We start from the raw sequence: 18,311 nt of genomic DNA, 5'->3' as shown, positions 1-18,311 counted from the left end.
ACTCCAACATGTTTAATATATACTTTATTTTTATTAAACAAAATTTCAGTAAAAACTCTTATTAAGTAGAAAGACAAAGTTCCCTGTCAGTAGTTTGCTCCAGCTGTAGGGCCATCCCCGACTGTAATATCTCGCGTTGACTAATGAATCAGACAATATGTGAATCTGCTTTAACCCACATTAGTGTTGTTCTCACATTCGATCTCCTCGTTAAATTCAGTTTAAAATCAATGTTAATGTTCCTGTTTAACGTGAACCTTTCCCAGTAAATAACTTATAAAAGATGAGAAACGGATCGTAAAAAACAAACAACCGTCTCGATGGACTACTAATACACATCAGCTGATTACATAAGGAGCAGCCCTACGCCGCTCTCAGAGACCTCCACCTCCCGTTTGTTCTCTGCTACTGTTTTAGTGCCACAAGAAGGAAGTGTTAACCAACTCTGTACTGACTCTGGAGTCACAGCGGGAGAAAGCCGACAGTATATAGTGTCAAAACTACAGCAAAGACAGTAGTGTCTGCTACGAAGGCGTAAAGCGGAGCGGTGAGTAGGTGCACCGTGCACGTTGAGCCACCTCTGGCAGTGTTTTCAACTACTATTCTCTCTTTTTTAATTTTTTTTTTTTTTGGTTTCTTTTTCTTAAAAAAAAAGAAAGAAAAGAAAAAGGAAGCTACACGATTATCGTCACAAAATAAAATCTCTTTGGCATAGAATACCCACCCGAAAGCGTAAACACACATACTCACATGCACACATGCTCAGAAGGCTCTCTAACAGAAACCCGCGAGCATCGTCACTGTCATCATTATAATCAGCAAAATTAGGCTATAAAACAAAGTTGAGCCCTGTTAAGATTACGAGTCCCGTACTCGGCCATAGTTGCATATATTACACGAGGTGGAGAGCAGACGGAATAATCTCCACCGATGACCATCTTCTCTTCTTCTTTGTCCCACTTCAGCTGCTCTGCCTCCTCTTCTCTCTGTCCTTTAAAAAAATAGATAATGAGGGAAAATCCACAGAGCTGGTAGAGACTTAATATTCCTGCAGGATGATACGAGTGTTTTGAGTTTTGAGGCCACATTAACAAAAAAAAAAACAACAACAACAAAAAAAAGAGAGGTGGAAGATTTTCTATAAATTTTGCTTTTTGAAAATAAAGTCAAACTTTGAGTTGTATTAGTGCCGAGAACACAACACTTAGACTTTACTCTTGAATGTTAGGTAATTTATGATGACAACACAAATCTGCAGAACATGTTACAACATGCTGTTAATAATGTTTATTCCCCAACAGGTTTTATTTTTTGCTTCCCAGCCTTCTTTAGGTTTGAGTTGAGTTGAGCTCACATTTTAATCACAAATGATAAAACAAATTATTGTTGATTCTTTAAAGAAATCCCTGAGAACGTATGAATTTCCTTTTTATTTTTACCTATTATCTCAAAAAGATCCAAAATCTATTTTAAAAACTTTTGTTTATTTACTTTTTTGTATTTATTTATCTTTCAGCTCCTTAAACTTTAGTTATTCATTCTATTATATTGTATAATTATATTGTTAAATATGTTATCGCCACTCTTGTAACTTGCTGTGTAGCTGATGTGTTAAATACACTTGTTGAATACAGCAACAAGAGAAAAAAACCAAACATGGTCCTGATGGAGCAGATCGACTGATTAAACTCTGAACAGATAATAAATACTTTAAAAACCAGATTGCCAACATACGCTGGCCGGCTTCGTTAACATGAGCATGTACGGACCTTTAATAATGTTCGGGGTACGGTTGTCTGTCGTAGGCCATGCTGCCTGCGTATTCATCATGCATCATAGTTCCATCCATGCCCTCCAAGGGCATGTCAGCTGGATAACCTCCGTAACTTTGGAAACCACCATCTAGCTCTGCAAGACATGACAACATTTGTATTTTACTAGTTGCACACGGGACCAGCAGACGATGTCATTTACCGTCACGTATTTACAGCCGTTGTATTCGTGGCAACAACAAGACAGAAGAAGGAAGAAGAAAACGCTGCTGGAAAACCCATTTCAGGAACACTAAACACCAGACAGGAGAAGCAGTTGATCCCTTTTTCCTCACCAGAGTCTCTCTGTGCCGAGTGAAGACAGAAAAATACCAAAGCCATAAAAGGAAAAAAAGGCAAGTGAAGAAAAGGACGGGAATTAAGAGAAAAATGCAAACACAGATAAGGAAACGCCGGGAGGGAGCTGGATGGAGGGGAAAGCTTTCAGACTTGAGAAATAATGAAGAGGAGAGAAGAAAACTAAATGAGGCATGGAAGCATAAAGTATTTGTTCCAATGTGACTTGTTTGAGAAAAAAAAAAAAAAAAAAATGTGCTGCCATTTTTTTTTTTTTAAATGTAAAACTAAAAACAGTTAAGATGCAGGAAAAAAACTAAAGGAAACAGAGGAGAGAGTTAATGGGAGACACATGAAATAATGCAAACCAGGACTTAAGTTTGCTTTTTAAATATACGATAATAATAATCCCAATAATAACCATGTATTTGATCTTTTACTAAATGGTGGTAATATTTCAGCAGCGGGGAGGCGACCCGCGAACACACCACAGCGGCTGAATGCTGCGTTGCTCCCGGCGGTGCGGTGACCCGCTGCTCAGGAATGTGCTGAATGTGCACATTTCAGCCAGTTACTCACCATCTGCATAGGGTCCCTCCATGGGGACGCTGTTGTGGGCCTGCAGAGGGGTCACAAGAGGGCACGGGGTCAAATAATGTCAACACTTTAATGTGGAAAGTATATTAATAGTCCTTTAAAGAGTTGTTAAAGATTCCGTGATAAAAACAGCAGTTTTTAACATCACAGAATGTAAATAGCAACTGTTGTTAGCATCATATGACGGAGCTGCGATGTGTTTGATATAAAACCAGAAGAACAACGAAAGGAATCCAGGAGGAAATCTGCCTGCGTGTTTCAGTGTCCTGGCAGCAGAGGGCGCCACACACACTCTCACACACACACACACACACACACACACACACACACACACACACACACACACACACACACACACACACACACACACACACACACACACACACACACACACTCTCTCTCTCTCTCTCTCTCACATCACACACACTCACTCACACACACACACACACACACACACACACACACACACACACACACACACACACACACACACACACACACACACACACACACTCTCTCTCTCTCACACACACATTTACACACTCACTCACTCACTCACTCACTCACTCACTCACTCACTCACTCACTCACTCACACACACACACACACACACACACACACACACACACACACACACACACACACACACACACACACACACTCTCTCTCTCTCTCTCACACACTCACTCACTCACTCACTCACACACACACACACACACACACACACACACACACACACACACACACACACACACACACACACACACACACACACACACACACACACACACACACACACACACACACTCACTCACTCACCATCTCCCAGGCAGCCGGGTCGTGTTTGAACAGAGAGTGTGTGAGCTCCACTGAGACGCGCTTCTTGTAGTCGGAGTTCTTGTCCTCTGAGATGCGGAAGAGCACAGCTGCAGCGTACGTAGCTGTGGGGGGGAGGAGGGGGGGTAGTCAGTGCTGTAGGTGTGGGTGGTGGGGGGGTGTAGTGACTGTAGTCTGCACTGGAAGCTTCTTTTAACAAATATAATAATCATATGTAGACGAGTGTCATTTTACAGAACTGTGCTGTTCATTGATGGAAACTCATTGTTTCTTTTTCACTGCACAAAATGTACATTTGTTGTCGATCCAGTTCAGATTTCACACATTTCATGCTTATTTCCTCCCCTTTTTTTTTTTTTTAACTAATTAAAGAGCAAATAAGTAAATAACTTTCATTCAAATGTTCAGATATGAGTGATTCAAATGATTCAAGCTAAATCTAATGAACTAGTTTGTAAAGAAGTATTTCAATATTTTGAGCCCATGTAGTTCAAACTTTGACGCTGCTCCCTTTAATGTGATCACGTTGTTATTAAAATGTAGGTTTCAGTTGTGAAATGTGAGCAGCATCAGGCGGTCGGCGGCGTCGTACCGATTCCCTCGTTGTTGGAGTGCAGCAGCTCCATCAGAGGAGCCGACGCTCCCTCGCTGTCGATGAGCTCGGCCGACGGTTTGTCCAGAGCGAGCTCGCAGAGGACGCCCGCTGCCACGCGCTTCACGTTGTCCACCGGAGAGTAGAGCAGCTGCAGGACAGACGAAGACCAGCAGTTACACCTGAACCATGGTGACCAGGACACACGTCTCCGTCAGTGTCTCCGTCAGTGTCTCCGTCAGTGTCTCCGTCAGTTACCTGAACGAACAGAGGAATCGTCTGCAGGTTGGCGATCTCCGCTCTGTTGATGGGATCTCTGGCCAGGATGTGCAGCGCTCCCGTGCAGCCCTCCACGATCTCCTCCATCCTCACTCCGTCCTGAGAAGGAAGATGAAAAGGATGAAGGTTACTCTTCAGAACCCCCCCCCCCCCTTCATCCTCCCCCCGCCACGGACTCTGGCCCACCACCTACCTGGTACGTCTGCTGGTTGGACGAGCCGTGTTTCTGGGCGTCCTGGTGGGCTTTGAGCAGCAGGTTGACCAGACGGGGGATCGCTCCTGCATCCCTCAGAGGCGCCTGGTTCTCGGGGCACAGCGCCAGGTTACGGATCAGCCCGACCACAGCCTGCAGGGGGAAGAGGAAAGACACGATCAGGATTCAGGTCTCTTAACGGTCGGAGAATAAAACAACAACTGAGCAACCTTTCGTCTCCGTTAGAAACATGACTTGCTGATTTTTTTTCCCAGTAAAAGCAACTGTTCCTGCTGTTATGAGCATTTCATGCTCCTTCATGCTGACGGACACTCAGCTGGCGTCTCTTCTGTCCATCTGTCCATCTGTTCAGGTCTTTTTCTCTGGACTCTTCAATGTATTTGTTTTACAGTCCTTGAATCTTATTCACTGTGTGTGTGTGTGTGTGTGTGTGTGTGTGTGTGTGTGTGTGTGTGTGTGTGTGTGTGTGTGTGTACCTTGATGACGGGCCAGTAGTACGGCTGGTTGAGCAGCTTGACGATGGCGGGGATGCCGTAGTGTCTCCTCACGGCGTTCTGCGCCACCTCGGCCTGCTGGTGACGCGACGTCAGGTGACGCAGAGCGCACACGGCCGGCTCGGTCACGTCCTCCTTCTCGCCGGCGCGCAGGATGGCGTGGATCAGCGCCTCCACGCCGTTGTTCTGGGTGACCAGAGATTTGTTGTGGGCGTTGTTGCACGTGAGGTTGGAGAGGATGCCGGTGGCGCAAGTCAGCATGTTGATGTCGTCCGAGCTGAGCAGGCCGACCAGAACCTGCAGCAGGCTGTCCATGCCCTCCTGGAAAACACAGATCCAGCTCATGAGTTCCTCGTGAAGACGATTATGGGACAGAAAACAAAGCGATGTTTAAGAAGAGGAAGGAGGGGAAAGTAAATGAGGAGCCCGACCTGCTTGGTGGCCGCGTCCGACAGGTTCCTGAGCGTCCACAGGCAGTTCTGCATGAGACGCTGGCTGGAGCCGGTCAGGTGTTTCCCCAGAGCCTGCATCCCACCTGCAGGCAGAACACACGTTACTGCACTCAGTTGACGGGACAAACAGCTGACACACCTGCAGGACAACATAGATCACATACCGGCCTCCACGATGGCGGGCTTGTTGCTGGGGCACACCGACAGGACTTTCAGCACGCGGCTCGTCGTCCACAGCAGCTTCTCGTAGTTGTAGTTTCTCATGATGTGAACGAGACCCTCGGGACCCCCGTTGGCGAGGATGATCAGCTGTTCAACAAAGACTCAAAGTAAACTTCATCATCTTCAGGGTCATTTCATACAACTCCTAACAAAGCCATGAACCTGTTCAGACACATTTAATCTCACTCATTACTCAACAAACAACCACACCTTCATCTTCACGCACCTGAACAATGTTCACAGGCCACACCCACAACAACACACCCACAACAACAACACACCCACACACACACACCCACACACACACACACACCTTGCTCTCCTGGTTGCCGTAGGACAGCAGCTGCAGGCAGTCGGTGGTGATGGCCAGGAACTTGGGGTTGCTCTTCTTCAGCAGCGGGACCATCTTCCCCAGGCCGTCGGCCAGACGCACGGCCATCTTGGCTCCCTCCTGGTGCAGCAGCAGGTTGTGGAGGGTGGTGATGGCGTAGAAGAGCACCGACTCCATGGGGGAGCTGAGGGAGGGAAACATCTTCTGCCCGTTAGACAACGTCACTCATGATGTTTTTAAATATGTATTTTGTGTCGCTCCTGAGAACTGAACTGATGGTCGGAGAAACAATGAGGTTTCCTTCTTCCTGAGCTTCCTTCTGTATATTTATTAGACATCAGTACAAACTAGTGTTTCCCTCCTCAAATCAACTAAGAAGTTGTTGCACCAGAAAACATCTCAACATGACTTCAGGATGTCGGCATGTTGGACAGCCGTACGGTCCGCAGTACCTGAGCATACGGACGAGAGCGGGGATCCCTCCGGACTTGAAGATGGAGAGCAGGCCCTCCCTCTGGTGGGACAGGTTGTGGAGGATGCTGGCGGTGGCTCTCGCCGTCTCCATGTCGCTGGTGTTCTGCATCGCTCGCACCACCGCCGCCACCATCTGAGGCGACTGCATGAGCGCACGCCGCGACGCCTCCTTACGCGTCAGCTGGTTGACGATCTGCGCTGCCTTGCTGACCACCACCTGATGAGGGGGGAGGGGGGGGGGAGAGGGGATTAGATAAGTATGAAAGTGACCAACGACATTTTTACTACATTTTATGAAGCTCAGAATGATTTTCATTGTAAATGAAACATGTTTCTTGAATTCTGAGTAAATTCCTGCTGAAGAACCAAACTTTTAAATTCATGAAGACATCGAATCAATATGAGGAGAAAATTTGAGAAGCTGAAGGACTTGAACAAGGACCGTATTTTTCGGACTATAAGGCGCACCGGATTATAAGGCGCACTGTGAATTAACGTGTCTATGTTCACACATGCACCGGATTATAAGGTGCATTAAGCAAAACAACACAGTCGCGGGCTGCCTCACATGAATGCACTTTTAGTTTAGACATTACTTTCCTGTTACGGGCCGATCAGGTCGTGACACATCGTACCGTAATGCTCCGAATATCCACTGAGCGGAGCGGCTTCGTTGCTTACCAAAGTCGTACTTACACATTTCCACAGATTTTTGAGCGCATTGTACGACATAAAATCGATCAATAAGCACAACAAGTAACCATACATAAGGCGCACTGGATTATAAGGCGCACTGTCAATTTTTGAGAAAATTTAAGGATTTTAAGTGCACCTTATAGTCCGAAAAATATGGTAGTGGATTATCAAATCTGTTTTTAATTATAGGAATAGTTTGATTTTAACTAGTCAGTGAATCACTAAAGGTACATTTGACCTAAATTCAGTGCTGCTGTTAGATGTTCAGGCTGTGTGTGTGTGTGTGTGTGTGTGTGTGTGTGTGTGTGTGTGTGTGTGTGTGTGTGTGTGTGTGTGTGTGTGTGTGTGTGTGTGTGTGTTCATCACCTGGTCCTCATCATTGAGCAGCTTGGTGAGCTCCGGCACGGCGCGTGTTGCCAGCTCGGCATCGTCCTGGTAGTTGATCAGATGGACGATGGCCGTCTTCAGCATCTGCGAGGGCTCGGCCAGCCGCTGGACGTTGGTCATCTGGGACGGGTCGGTCTGAGTGGACAGGATGGTGGTTCCTCCCTCCAGGGTCTCTGGGAACATGGCGGCCCGCACTCTCTGGGCTCGGGTCATGGTGTACTGGGCGTCCAGGTCTGTGGAGAGGCGAGACGACAGCGGTTAAAACAAGCGACGCGTCACAGCGTGCCGGCCGGTCGGACCGTGTCCTCGTCTTACCGGGCCCTTCCGTGGTCACCGTGGTAACGGTGTACTGCTTGGAGGTGGTGTACTCGCCGTCGTCATCTCGGACTGTGGTGGCTCCGGACTGGATGCCGGAGTCCAGGCCGTACATCGTCTGCTGCCACCCCGCCACCTTCATGGAGCTGCTCTCAGCTTCATCCACTGCCGAGGAGGGCAGAAGGATTTATTAAACATTCAGTTTCCAGTTTTCTTTATTCAAATATTCTCTAATAATAGATTTGTTAGGAGGTTTGCGCTCAATTTTTCTCCTCCAAATAAAGGAAGCTATTTATAAAGAAGGAACCTTTAGCTGTCATTTAACATTCAGGAAGTGACCTCAATACAGAAGCATGAAAACAATAGTTGGAAGTATGAAAGGTCAAAATGTTAAACACTCTCTTATCAAACTATTTTAGAATGAAGTGAGATCAGGGAACACGATCAGAATTAAATCACGACAATATTAAAAGAGATTTTTCATTAAAATGATGAATAGGAGATAAATGAGTGAAGGACTTACGTTGCATTGCCATCTTTGTCTCCTGTTATCAAAGCAACAATGATGGAGCGAACCTGTAAATATACGGAGAAAAAGTCAAAGTTAGGATTCAGAATATTCCATAAATATTCCCTTCATGGTTTCGACTCCTTCACACGAGACGGTCATGTTTTTTTTTTGTTTTTTTTTTGCCACCCGAGTGTGACGGCTCACAGGTTGGCTCCTCCCACCGGGCGGCCGCCACCCTGACCTGAACGCCACAACACGGGCAGCGGCTCTGCTTCACGGAGGGAGAGACGGCTGGAAGTCCGAAATTCCAAGCAGCCCGAGTGACCTTTCACCCCGGGCCTCCACCCATGCAGCCGTGGGAGCAGCCTGCTGCTGACGCACGGCCGGCAGGAACCTGCTCGTCAGGTTCGACTTCAGTCGGGCTGCAGATTGCACAACCGCCGTGCTTTGTGAAAAATCATGCAAACCTCTGGAGAAATGTCAAAACTACGCACATGTGAATCATAGATTTTCTGAAATAGCCCAAATGTCTCAGAACAGTAATGGACCGTGTTTCAAATAGTACATTTGGTATTTGTTTTGTGTTTGAACCACGTTTTTTTTTTTAAGTCCTTATTTCAAGACCGAACACAAAAAACAGATTCTGCTTGGATGAGGTCCAGAAGATCTCCCGTCTGTTTATTTCCCCACTGAACTTGCAAACCTGCATTTCTAAAAGCTGCATGTGACATATGACTGAGAGCACGATGCATTCACTGTTACAGGATTCTGTATGCGTGTACATGTTTTGCAGGAACAGCAAGAATCACGCGTGTTCCTCTCCAAACAGCAAAGTCCACAAACAAGGATCTCAACGAAACCAGGTAAAGAAACTCTTCCATCCTGGAGGCTCTTTAGTACGACAGCTGTTCGTCGCTCACAGCGAGTTTCCATGAAACAAGCAGCGACGCGTTATCTCCCGTATCTGCTGCCAATAAAACAAGTCGGGGCTGAAAGCCACATTGTGAAGCTGCTGAGTTGGCATACAAAGAGTTATAAACCCTTCAATTATCACCTTTACCTGTTCTCACACTCAAACATCACAAGCACAACCTGACTGATGTTACAAAGACTGTAATTGAAGGTGTTCAACGGCTGAAGTTACAGTTTGTTCAAAGATGAGCGTCTCTGTCCCTCTGAGGATGAACACCATGTTTTACAAAGAGCACTACTCATCTTTTCATTATCATATCCGAGTATCACACTGTGTGTGTGTGCACTGATGTGTGTGTGCATGTGTGTGTGCATGCAGCCCCTGCAGGCGGTTTTGTTTTCTGTGACGTTTTGTATGCAGGAGGAAATCTGTGCACTGCAGGTTCCTCATCAGTTTTTCTCTCTGTGGCACTTCGGTAGATAAAGAACTCACTTGTGAGGTTTTGTGTTATTCACCATCATTACGCACGGGCACAAAAAACCTGAACCCGACATCGTTGAAAAGGTCCCAACATGCCTCCTCCACCTTCACGAGGAGCAGCGAGGTTCAGTCTGGCACAGGATCCTGCAGGACCGGGCCTCAGTGGGCCGGCTCTGCTTGCAGCTACACGCTATCGTACAGATACCGACTCATCACAGACAACTATGCAGTCACTGCATTCTCACCTTTCCAAGTAAAGGTGTGGCTTCCTTTGAATGAGGGTTTGTCTGTTGGTATGTCTGATATCTGCACACCGATCAACAAGGCAATGAGATAAACACAAGCTACAAATATGAGACCATTAAAAAACATTTTATTTGTCCACTGCTGAAGGTGCAGAAACAGATATAAAAACTACACAACGATATAAAACTGAAGTCGTCCGCCTCTCTGTCAGCACCACGCAGAACGTTCCTGCTCTCTGTAAATCAGGGACAGTGTTTGTGTAGTCTTTGTTTTCCTGGGCGAGGCAGTGAGGTCAGCCAACTGTTGAAATGCTGTGACACACCCCGCCTATCGCCTAGGTAACCAAAAGTCTGCTCAGGCTCTGTGCTGTCGGGGTTTTTATCTGCTGACCCATCTGATATCTGAAGCTACAGGCTCTTGTTTGCTGATAAGTGTTGTTCCCTCTTGGGTTTTCCCTTTTTTCCCTCACGACTGTGGTAGAAGAAAAAAAATAAAAATCTTTCAATGCAAATTAAAAATTAAATCCAAGTACAAATTTAGGACAAAAAAAACATCAAACTTTTCCTTTTATGGTGAGTAATGAAGGCTTATCTGTGTTGTCTACTTCTGACTGGACTTTGCTCTCTTTCAGTTAATGAGTGATTCATCGTTTGACTTTCACTGTACCTTGCTCCATCATCATCATCATCATCATCATCATCATCACCTGAACAGTTACACATTTCACACCTCCCACTATCTTCATCTAACCTCGTCTGTGGACGACTTTAGGAGACTTCTTCCCCCCCTTAAAAAAAACCCCTGCACAGTGAAACCAGGACTGAGTTTCAGTGAGCTGGTGTGAAATTCCACATTAACATAGAATATTCAATCTGTCCCGTGTCTCAGCGTAAGATTGTGCTTAAAATAAAAAAGTGCGTGATTTTACACTCATCTAAAACTAACCTCTTAACTCCCTCATAAATGATAAATTCCTGAAACTATGAGGACATGGCCACCGTGACAAATGATGAGTAACGCTGTTCTCAATAATGGGAACACATTCAGTCTCCGCCCCCCCCACAGGCATGTCGGGCAGGGAGTGTTTCCCCAGCAGCGATAGGCTTTCAGCAAGGGTGTGGCGGCACAGTGTGTGTGTGTGTGTGTGTGTGTGTGTGTGTGTGTGTGTGTGTGTGTGTGTGTGTGTGTGTGTGTGTGTGTGTGTGTGTGTGTGTGTGAGATGAATACACCTAAACGTCTGCAGGCGATCCAGCGTTTTATTGCCCCTCAACATCCTCACAATAATTAATACATTTTGCAGTTGCAAACTCAGAGCAGTAATGAAAAACATTCCAGCGGGCCTGATTTCGCCTCAGCTGGCCTAAGCTGCTCTTTGTATCACAGCAGGAATGAATCAGGTCGGGGAAGAGGCCCGGGGTGGAGGGAGGGGGGGGGGGGCTGGAGTTGAACTCTGGTCCAGACGTATTCAAAGGCCTCCGAACACACTTCACGGTGGTTGTATAGATTTGGTATTTAGCCACATGCCTGTTTGGCAGGCAGCGGTGTAAATAACATCTAAATAGAATCTGCTGGGCTGTTAAAGTATTCAAACTTTCACAATAAGACTCACGTTTAAAGGAACAGTTTGACGTTTAAGGAAATATGTTCATTTGAGTTAGATGAGCGAGATGCCGCTCACCGTCAGTTAAATATGAAGCATAAACACTCGTTCTGTCAAAATATAACATTACCAGCACCTCTGATGCTTTTAAATGAACTCCCATTGTGTTTGTTTAATTCATATGAAACTGAAGAGGAACAAAAACAGGAAATATTCCTGCTCATAACTCCCTGAAAAACTACAACCTGTCATTTCTACGCTACGCTAACTATCCGCCGGAAGCATCTCCATATTTATAGTAAAGATATGAAAGTGGGAACCATCCAAGAATATGAATATGAATATGAATATGGGCGTTATGTCTTTGTTGAAGGAAGTTCACCTCGTCTGGTGTGTCTGAGATTTCTAACAGACCTGCAGATGTGATGTTTAGGCTGACAAGCAAATAAAGAAGATTATGTGAGGGCACATCTGTGAAGCTTCCCACACCATCTGGACAGATAAACTATTTGACATATAGGCCGGCTACCCCCCCCCCCCCACCCTCCCACCACCACCACCAGGCACATGCATGCACCCTGTCACATATACGTCCCCTGACATGCAACCCACACTCCCCAGAAGACTTCAACCCGCAGCCTGATCCTCCACCAGACATCTGACGTTAAGCTCTCTGCATCCTTTCTCCACAGACTCGGGGTCCAGCTGTCCCGATGGGATGCAGCTTAACACGTCCTCCAACCCTCCTGGTCCCCAAACCACGAGTCCCCTCCCCTCCCCCCCCCCTCCCCCAACACAACAGGAGCTGTAATGGTGGCAGCGGCAGCTAACTGGATAGCTGTTTGCTAGAAATCAATACAGGAGGATGTGAAGCGGTGTGTAGCTAATGGATTTATTGTGGTGGGTGACAGGAAGTGGTGGTCACCATTATCTGACTCACCAACGCTGCCCGGTCAGAGAGGGGAAGTTTATCAGAAGTTATACTTTCCTACGTGCTGGAGATTACCGGCTGCACTCAGAAATAAAAGACCTTGAAAGGCACATTTCTGAAAAGTACAAACTCTTTGAGAGAGCTTTTGTAAATTGACTGTAACAGGCAGCTGATTGAATCCAGACCGAGCCAACGTCACCGAACCGAACCGAGAGCCCCCAGAGAAGAAGCAGCAACTTTTTACTGCACTTGTGCAACACACAAAGTGAATTTGTCTAAATGTGGCAGATGAAGAACAGGACGCTGCTGCTCCTTTTGCCTGATCTGGAAACAGTCCCAGCATCACATTCAACCACTGTCAATGAATAAAATAAGCAGCAGAATGCCTAATGGGCCCCTTGATTTGTCAGTTGATTCGCTGCAGCCACTTTAACGAGCTAAATTAGGCCAGCGGATGAAACACGGTGGCTCAAACCGCCGTAACTGTTTGCTCCCCGCGGGACGTCACCGTGAATCAAAGGAAATACGAGCTGTCTCGGAGGAGGTGCCTAAGTGCAGGCCAGAATCAGATTACACAAAACTGATAAAGGAGGAGGGCATGAGTTAAAAAAAAAAAAAAAGGGGGGGGGGGGGGGGGAGAGACGGACCCAGTGTGGCAATACATAAACACTCATTTACAACAAGGCCAGCACAGAAGCAAAGTTCACAAAACAGTCCTCCACAAATCAGATACTGAGGGAGGAGCAGAAGTAGAGAACAATGCATCATAAAGATTTGATTTGATTTTTCAAAATTTAAATATAAATTGACCCCCCGCCCCCCTCCATGTTGTTTGCTCTACATGAGGAAGGAAGAGGATGAACTGTGGCAGCACAGAGAGCGTCTGTGCTGCCGTGTTTGGGGTAGACAGGAAAAGAGTAGCAGCATTGTCTCATTGACTGCTGTCACCGTGAAAAGGAAACCGGCTCTCAAGTGTCTGAAGGCCACCAGAGAGGCCGAAGCACCAAGACGGAGCCGTGTGTCCGCGGGCCAAATCTGGTGCAGCCGGCGCCGCGGACCCGTTTAAAGGCCTGACGGGGAGTTTCTTCTTGAACTTCCACTGCCACGCATCAGTGTGCGCCTGAGCACTGAAGCGATGTGACAGACGATTAATATTTCAGGGAGATTAGAGGCACGAGGGAGATGGTGGTGGTGGTGGGGGGGGGGGGGGTCCAAGAGGAACCCTAAAGAATACAGCAAGTTCCTCTGACAAGTTCAGGCTCATAGTTTGTTCATCTTTAAGCAAACTACCAAAATAAAAATACAAAAATCTAAATATTTGAAGCGTGAAGGCCAACATCATTAAAAATGGAGTCAGTCAGCTGTCAGCTGCTGTGGTCACAGGAGAACCTTCAAAATGTCAACTTTAAAGGAACAAAAGAAGAAATGAAAAAGAAAGAATAACAGCTGGGACTCTCTAAAACGCCTCTTTCTTTTTTTTTCTCCTTCAGTTTATTCAGTGTTGTAAAGAGGCGCCAGGGTTGCACAACGTCCGCCTCCCACGACAGCATGAAACCCTTCAAGAGCACGCAGCAAAGAAAACAGAAAAAAGCTGAAGCAGAGATAGTTTTTTACCCCCAACGTTCGGGTGAGGCGATGATGTTCTTCATGTTGCATATCTAACAAGTCGAGCTGGCCTGTTTCAACCACACCCTTGCTGTCCTCACGCTCCTCACTCTCCCATGGAAGTGTAATTAAAGGGGGGGAGGAGGGGAAGGAAAAACAGACACCGCATGAAGTGCGACTCAGCCAAATCATCCAACTGTGAAAACTTTGTCTTTTGAGTCACTGCTGGAATCTAGTTCACTCCCTCTTTGCCCGGATGCATCGTCAGTAATGAAAAAATGATTCATGGTAATGTATTCATGAAGAAAAACAGTCGGATTCAGCTACTTCCAGCCGGCTGTCAGCGACGAGCGGCTGTTCGGGACAGAAACGACTTGAAACCAGCAACCTGGCAGACTTTTAAAAGTGCGAGTGACGGGAAGAAACAGCCATTAGGCCTTTGACATGTTAAGTAACGGGACATTTTCTTGTCCTTGTGTGATCCAACCAAGAGAACTGCTGAAGGTAAATAATTAACATGTCGGGTTCAGCTGGGCGATGGCAGCTTTCCTTGCTCAGCATTATCGCCGCTGCACTCGGCCAGAAGATCCTGATTTTATGTTTCGTCTGTGACAGCAGAAATCTTTCAGTCAACTCTGCCAATTATTTAAACTCCAAATGCTTCGCTGGACGTCTGACAATCTCCGGCTCTAATCTGTTCTTGCCTGGTTTACTGTTATAGGTTAAAGCTGAACTAAATCCCTGTCAGATCCATTTTAAGATGAATTAAGGACTGAGATGATAATAATAATGAAGGAGGTGCTGGTGAATAAATTAAACACAGCACTGTGTGATGAAGCCCCCTGGAAGTTAACCCCCCGCAGAGATTCAGATGCTGTCACACCACTTCATTTTTACTTCAACCACAAAGACTTCTGTCGGAGCTGAGGGGAAACTTCATCTGTCGGCCTCCTCTCCACGTCGCCATGGGAACGCCGCAACACAAAGGCAGGGTGATACGCAAACACCGAGCAGGTCACATGACGTGTGCACCGGCCAGCTGCAACTGAGCCCCCGGAAAGTCCTCAGTCAGGCACCTCTGGACAGAGGCGGGGGGGGGGGGATATGTGCCATACAGTAATCTCCTTTAAAAAGTGTAGACCTATTTATACACTGAAGGATCTCCTGGCCTCTTGCTCGCTAATGTAGGACAGTGTCAGGGAATTAAGCGGGGGGTGGGGGGTGGGGGGGATTATCACCGTAGCACCACAGCTGTAGATGCAAAATCTACAGTAAGTCACCCCCACCCTGCTGACCCACCACCCCCACCACCCACTTCCCCGAGGCCAGACAGAAGCAGCTTTTCCAACCACGGATCTGTCTGCTGCTGCAGCGAGGCCCGACCGGCCCGCACGGTACCGGCCCGCACGGTACCGGCCCGCACGGTACCGGCCCGCACGGTACCGGCCCACACCGACCCCCCGACACACATCTACCAACCTCAGCCGGTGCAGAGCCGGCCTCGCTGTAACCCGGCTGAGCGTTCAGACACGAGAACAAGAGGTGACGTGATTTAACGTTTCACGGAGACGCTCGCTTCAACGTCCAACTCCAAGTTAAACTAAAACTTCAGAAGATGTTCAAGTTGGCAGACGAGGAATCTGCAAATAACTTAATCACATACAAAATAAACAAATAAGAGCAAAGTGGTTTTATGTGGATTTACTCAGAAAATCAAATAAGAGGAATTTACAGAATTCTGCAGAATTAGTGACATCACACACCTGGAGATGTCATGGCGGGGGGGGGGGGAATTAACATACTGTCATCATACATTACAGACCTGACCCCCCCCCCTCCCATGTTACCTCACTCTATCATATAAAGATGTTAAATAAATGTAGGGATGCAACAAAAGATTATTTGCATGATAATTCGTCTACACGACTGGTAGACAGATTATTGATCTGTAAGATTAGTTGCTAGATATTGGTAGATAGATTATTGATCTGTAAGATTAGTTGCTAGATATTGGTAGATAGATTATTGATAAGATTATTGATAGATATTGGTAGATAGATTATTGATCTGTAAGATATTGGTAGACAGATTATTGATCTGTAAGATTAGTTGATAGATATTGGTAGATAGATTATTGATCTGTAAGATTAGTTGATAGATATTGGTAGATAGATTATTGATCTGTAAGATTAGTTGATAGATATTGGTAGATAGATTATTGATCTGTAAGATTAGTTGCTAGATATTGGTAGATAGATTATTGATCTGTAAAATGATTAGTAATTGAGTCTAGTTTCCAGGAAGTGGGTGATGTATTGAAATGGCTTGTTTTGTCCAACCAACAGTCCAAAACAAAAATAGATTCAATATGATTATTGAAAGCAAAGTAAACCATCAAGATCCAACTTTAAAGAGAGAAAAGTCTTCATTAGATTTAAACTAATTCTTGATTATTTTCTGTTGATCGACTGGTCGATTAGAAATTAGCTGGAACAACGTGTTGTTCTTTCTTTTATCTCTGTAGTCCATCAAATCTGATCTGTGACTTTTATCATTGTGATTTAAATCCTGTAACTTTCTTTTTTTTGTTCCCTCTTTTTCCTCCACCTGCCTCTCGACACACAACTACAAGCGCACAACAAACTCGGACACTACTAATGACCCAGAGGGCTTCTATTGGCAAATGACGTCAGGACGGGTGATCGGTGATCGATACGGAGGCTCAACGTCGTCCTGGTTTGTCACTAAGAGCTCCGGGACACGTCGGACAGCGACAGAAACTTATTTAAAGCCAGTAAACTTGTGCTGGCTGCGGATCTGTGGCTGTGCTCCGTAACAACAGGCGGTATCGTGGTCAGTGGGAGGCATGCGGAAATGAAATTTCAAATACAAAGCTGAATCTGCACCCACAGCAAAACATGAAAAACACACACAAAATATTCCTGCACACGAACGCTTTTTACAGCTATTAAGAAATATATATATATATATATATATATAGTAATATAAACTATTACGCAAAAAAACAAAACATCATTCAGAGTCTCTGAGCAGTTTACGAGCATTAGAAACTGTCGGAAAAGGTACAATCCTACCTGTCGAAGCACACCGAGGCTTTTTTTGGGATAATTCCAGGTCAGGGAGTTTTTTCTTCCTCGGTCCGGGACACTTCTCGGTATTCCTCCTCTCCTTCTCTCCTTCTCTCCACTCTCGCCCTGCTTGCTGCTGGCCGACAGTCCTCTGAACAAAAAATAGGAGTAAAAGGAGCGTCACCTCAGAGCAGGCTCCGCCCACCTCCCCGACCCCACCCTGCACAGATCTGCACACGACGGTTCATTGTTAGGAACTCCAGTCCATACAGAGCAACGGAATAATGGAGTTGAGTTCTTTGTAAAGCAGCGTCTCTTATTTTAATATTATATAGTGCATTTTAAAGACTTATTCCGCCATCTCGGTGAATATATCACCATTTACCGTGAACATGTGTGTGATAAAAAAATAAATAAATCCATATCTAGATCTTCTACAGCAGATACAACAACAGGTGTAAAGTCTCTAAAAAAATGATGTTACTGTTTTAATTCGTCTTTTTTCACGACGACTCCGCGTGCCAGCAACCGCTCGGTGCACCTGTATGACGACCGACCACACCTTGATTACTGAGCGAAACCAGACACGAGCTGACTCACTCCACCGGGAAGTGGCACGCGGGACGCCGTCAGCGGGGCGACGCACGCAAATCCACCGAGAAACATATGATCGATTATCTGTGTTTGTGTCATCAGTGTTTCTGTTTAGTTTTTGGTTTTTGTGTGAAAAAAAATTCTCAGCATAAATTTTAAGTGGGTGGAGAAAGAGAGAGAGAAAGAGGAGTGTCTTTGTGTGTGTGTGTGTGTGTGTGTGTGTTGTGTGCGTCTTTGTGTGTGTGTCTTTGTGTGTGTGTGTTGTGTGTGTGTGTGTGTGTGTGTGTGTGTGTGTGTGTGTGTTGTGTGTGTGTGTGTGTGTTTGTGTGTGTGTGTGTGTGTGT

The 18,311-nt window shown here is 46.0% G+C and overlaps 1 protein-coding gene across 2 annotated transcripts; it reads right to left on the bottom strand.

The window, feature by feature from the left end:
• Positions 1-7: 7 nt before the first annotated feature.
• On the bottom strand, positions 8-17,517 carry jupa (junction plakoglobin a). 2 transcript variants are annotated; one of them, XM_069705002.1, is made up of 16 exons: positions 17,380-17,517; positions 8,522-8,574; positions 7,999-8,163; positions 7,663-7,916; positions 6,579-6,817; positions 6,109-6,310; positions 5,738-5,882; positions 5,553-5,656; positions 5,104-5,442; positions 4,607-4,759; positions 4,393-4,512; positions 4,135-4,285; positions 3,525-3,646; positions 2,688-2,727; positions 1,770-1,908; positions 8-991 (listed from the first exon to the last, which is right to left on the bottom strand). In XM_069705002.1, exons 2-15 carry the CDS (start codon positions 8,532-8,534, stop codon positions 1,772-1,774), a joined length of 2,184 nt encoding a protein of 727 aa, XP_069561103.1. In that variant the 5' UTR covers positions 8,535-8,574; positions 17,380-17,517; the 3' UTR covers positions 8-991; positions 1,770-1,771. The 2 variants fall into 2 exon arrangements, with proteins under 2 accessions (XP_069561103.1, XP_069561104.1); XM_069705003.1 differs by having other exon boundaries at positions 8-986.
• Between the last annotated feature and the right edge of the window lie 794 nt (positions 17,518-18,311).

This window comes from Brachyistius frenatus, unplaced genomic scaffold (genome assembly GCF_029030835.1).
Source record: "Brachyistius frenatus isolate BFR_SWC_R1_liver_20210118 unplaced genomic scaffold, ASM2903083v1 Contig_53, whole genome shotgun sequence".
NCBI classification, from domain to species: domain Eukaryota; kingdom Metazoa; phylum Chordata; class Actinopteri; family Embiotocidae; genus Brachyistius; species Brachyistius frenatus.
This window is presented reverse-complemented; position numbering and strand designations above follow the sequence as displayed.

What these genes read in the sequence shown, in the direction of transcription:
- jupa (XM_069705002.1), bottom strand. An exon ending in GCCCGCCATCGTGGAGGCCG is followed by an intron (nt 5,657 to 5,737) that starts GTATGTGATCTA and finishes TTCTGCCTGCAG; the next exon opens with GTGGGATGCAGGCTCTGGGG. An exon ending in CGATTCCTCTGTTCGTTCAG is followed by an intron (nt 4,286 to 4,392) that starts GTAACTGACGGA and finishes TCTGTCCTGCAG; the next exon opens with CTGCTCTACTCTCCGGTGGA.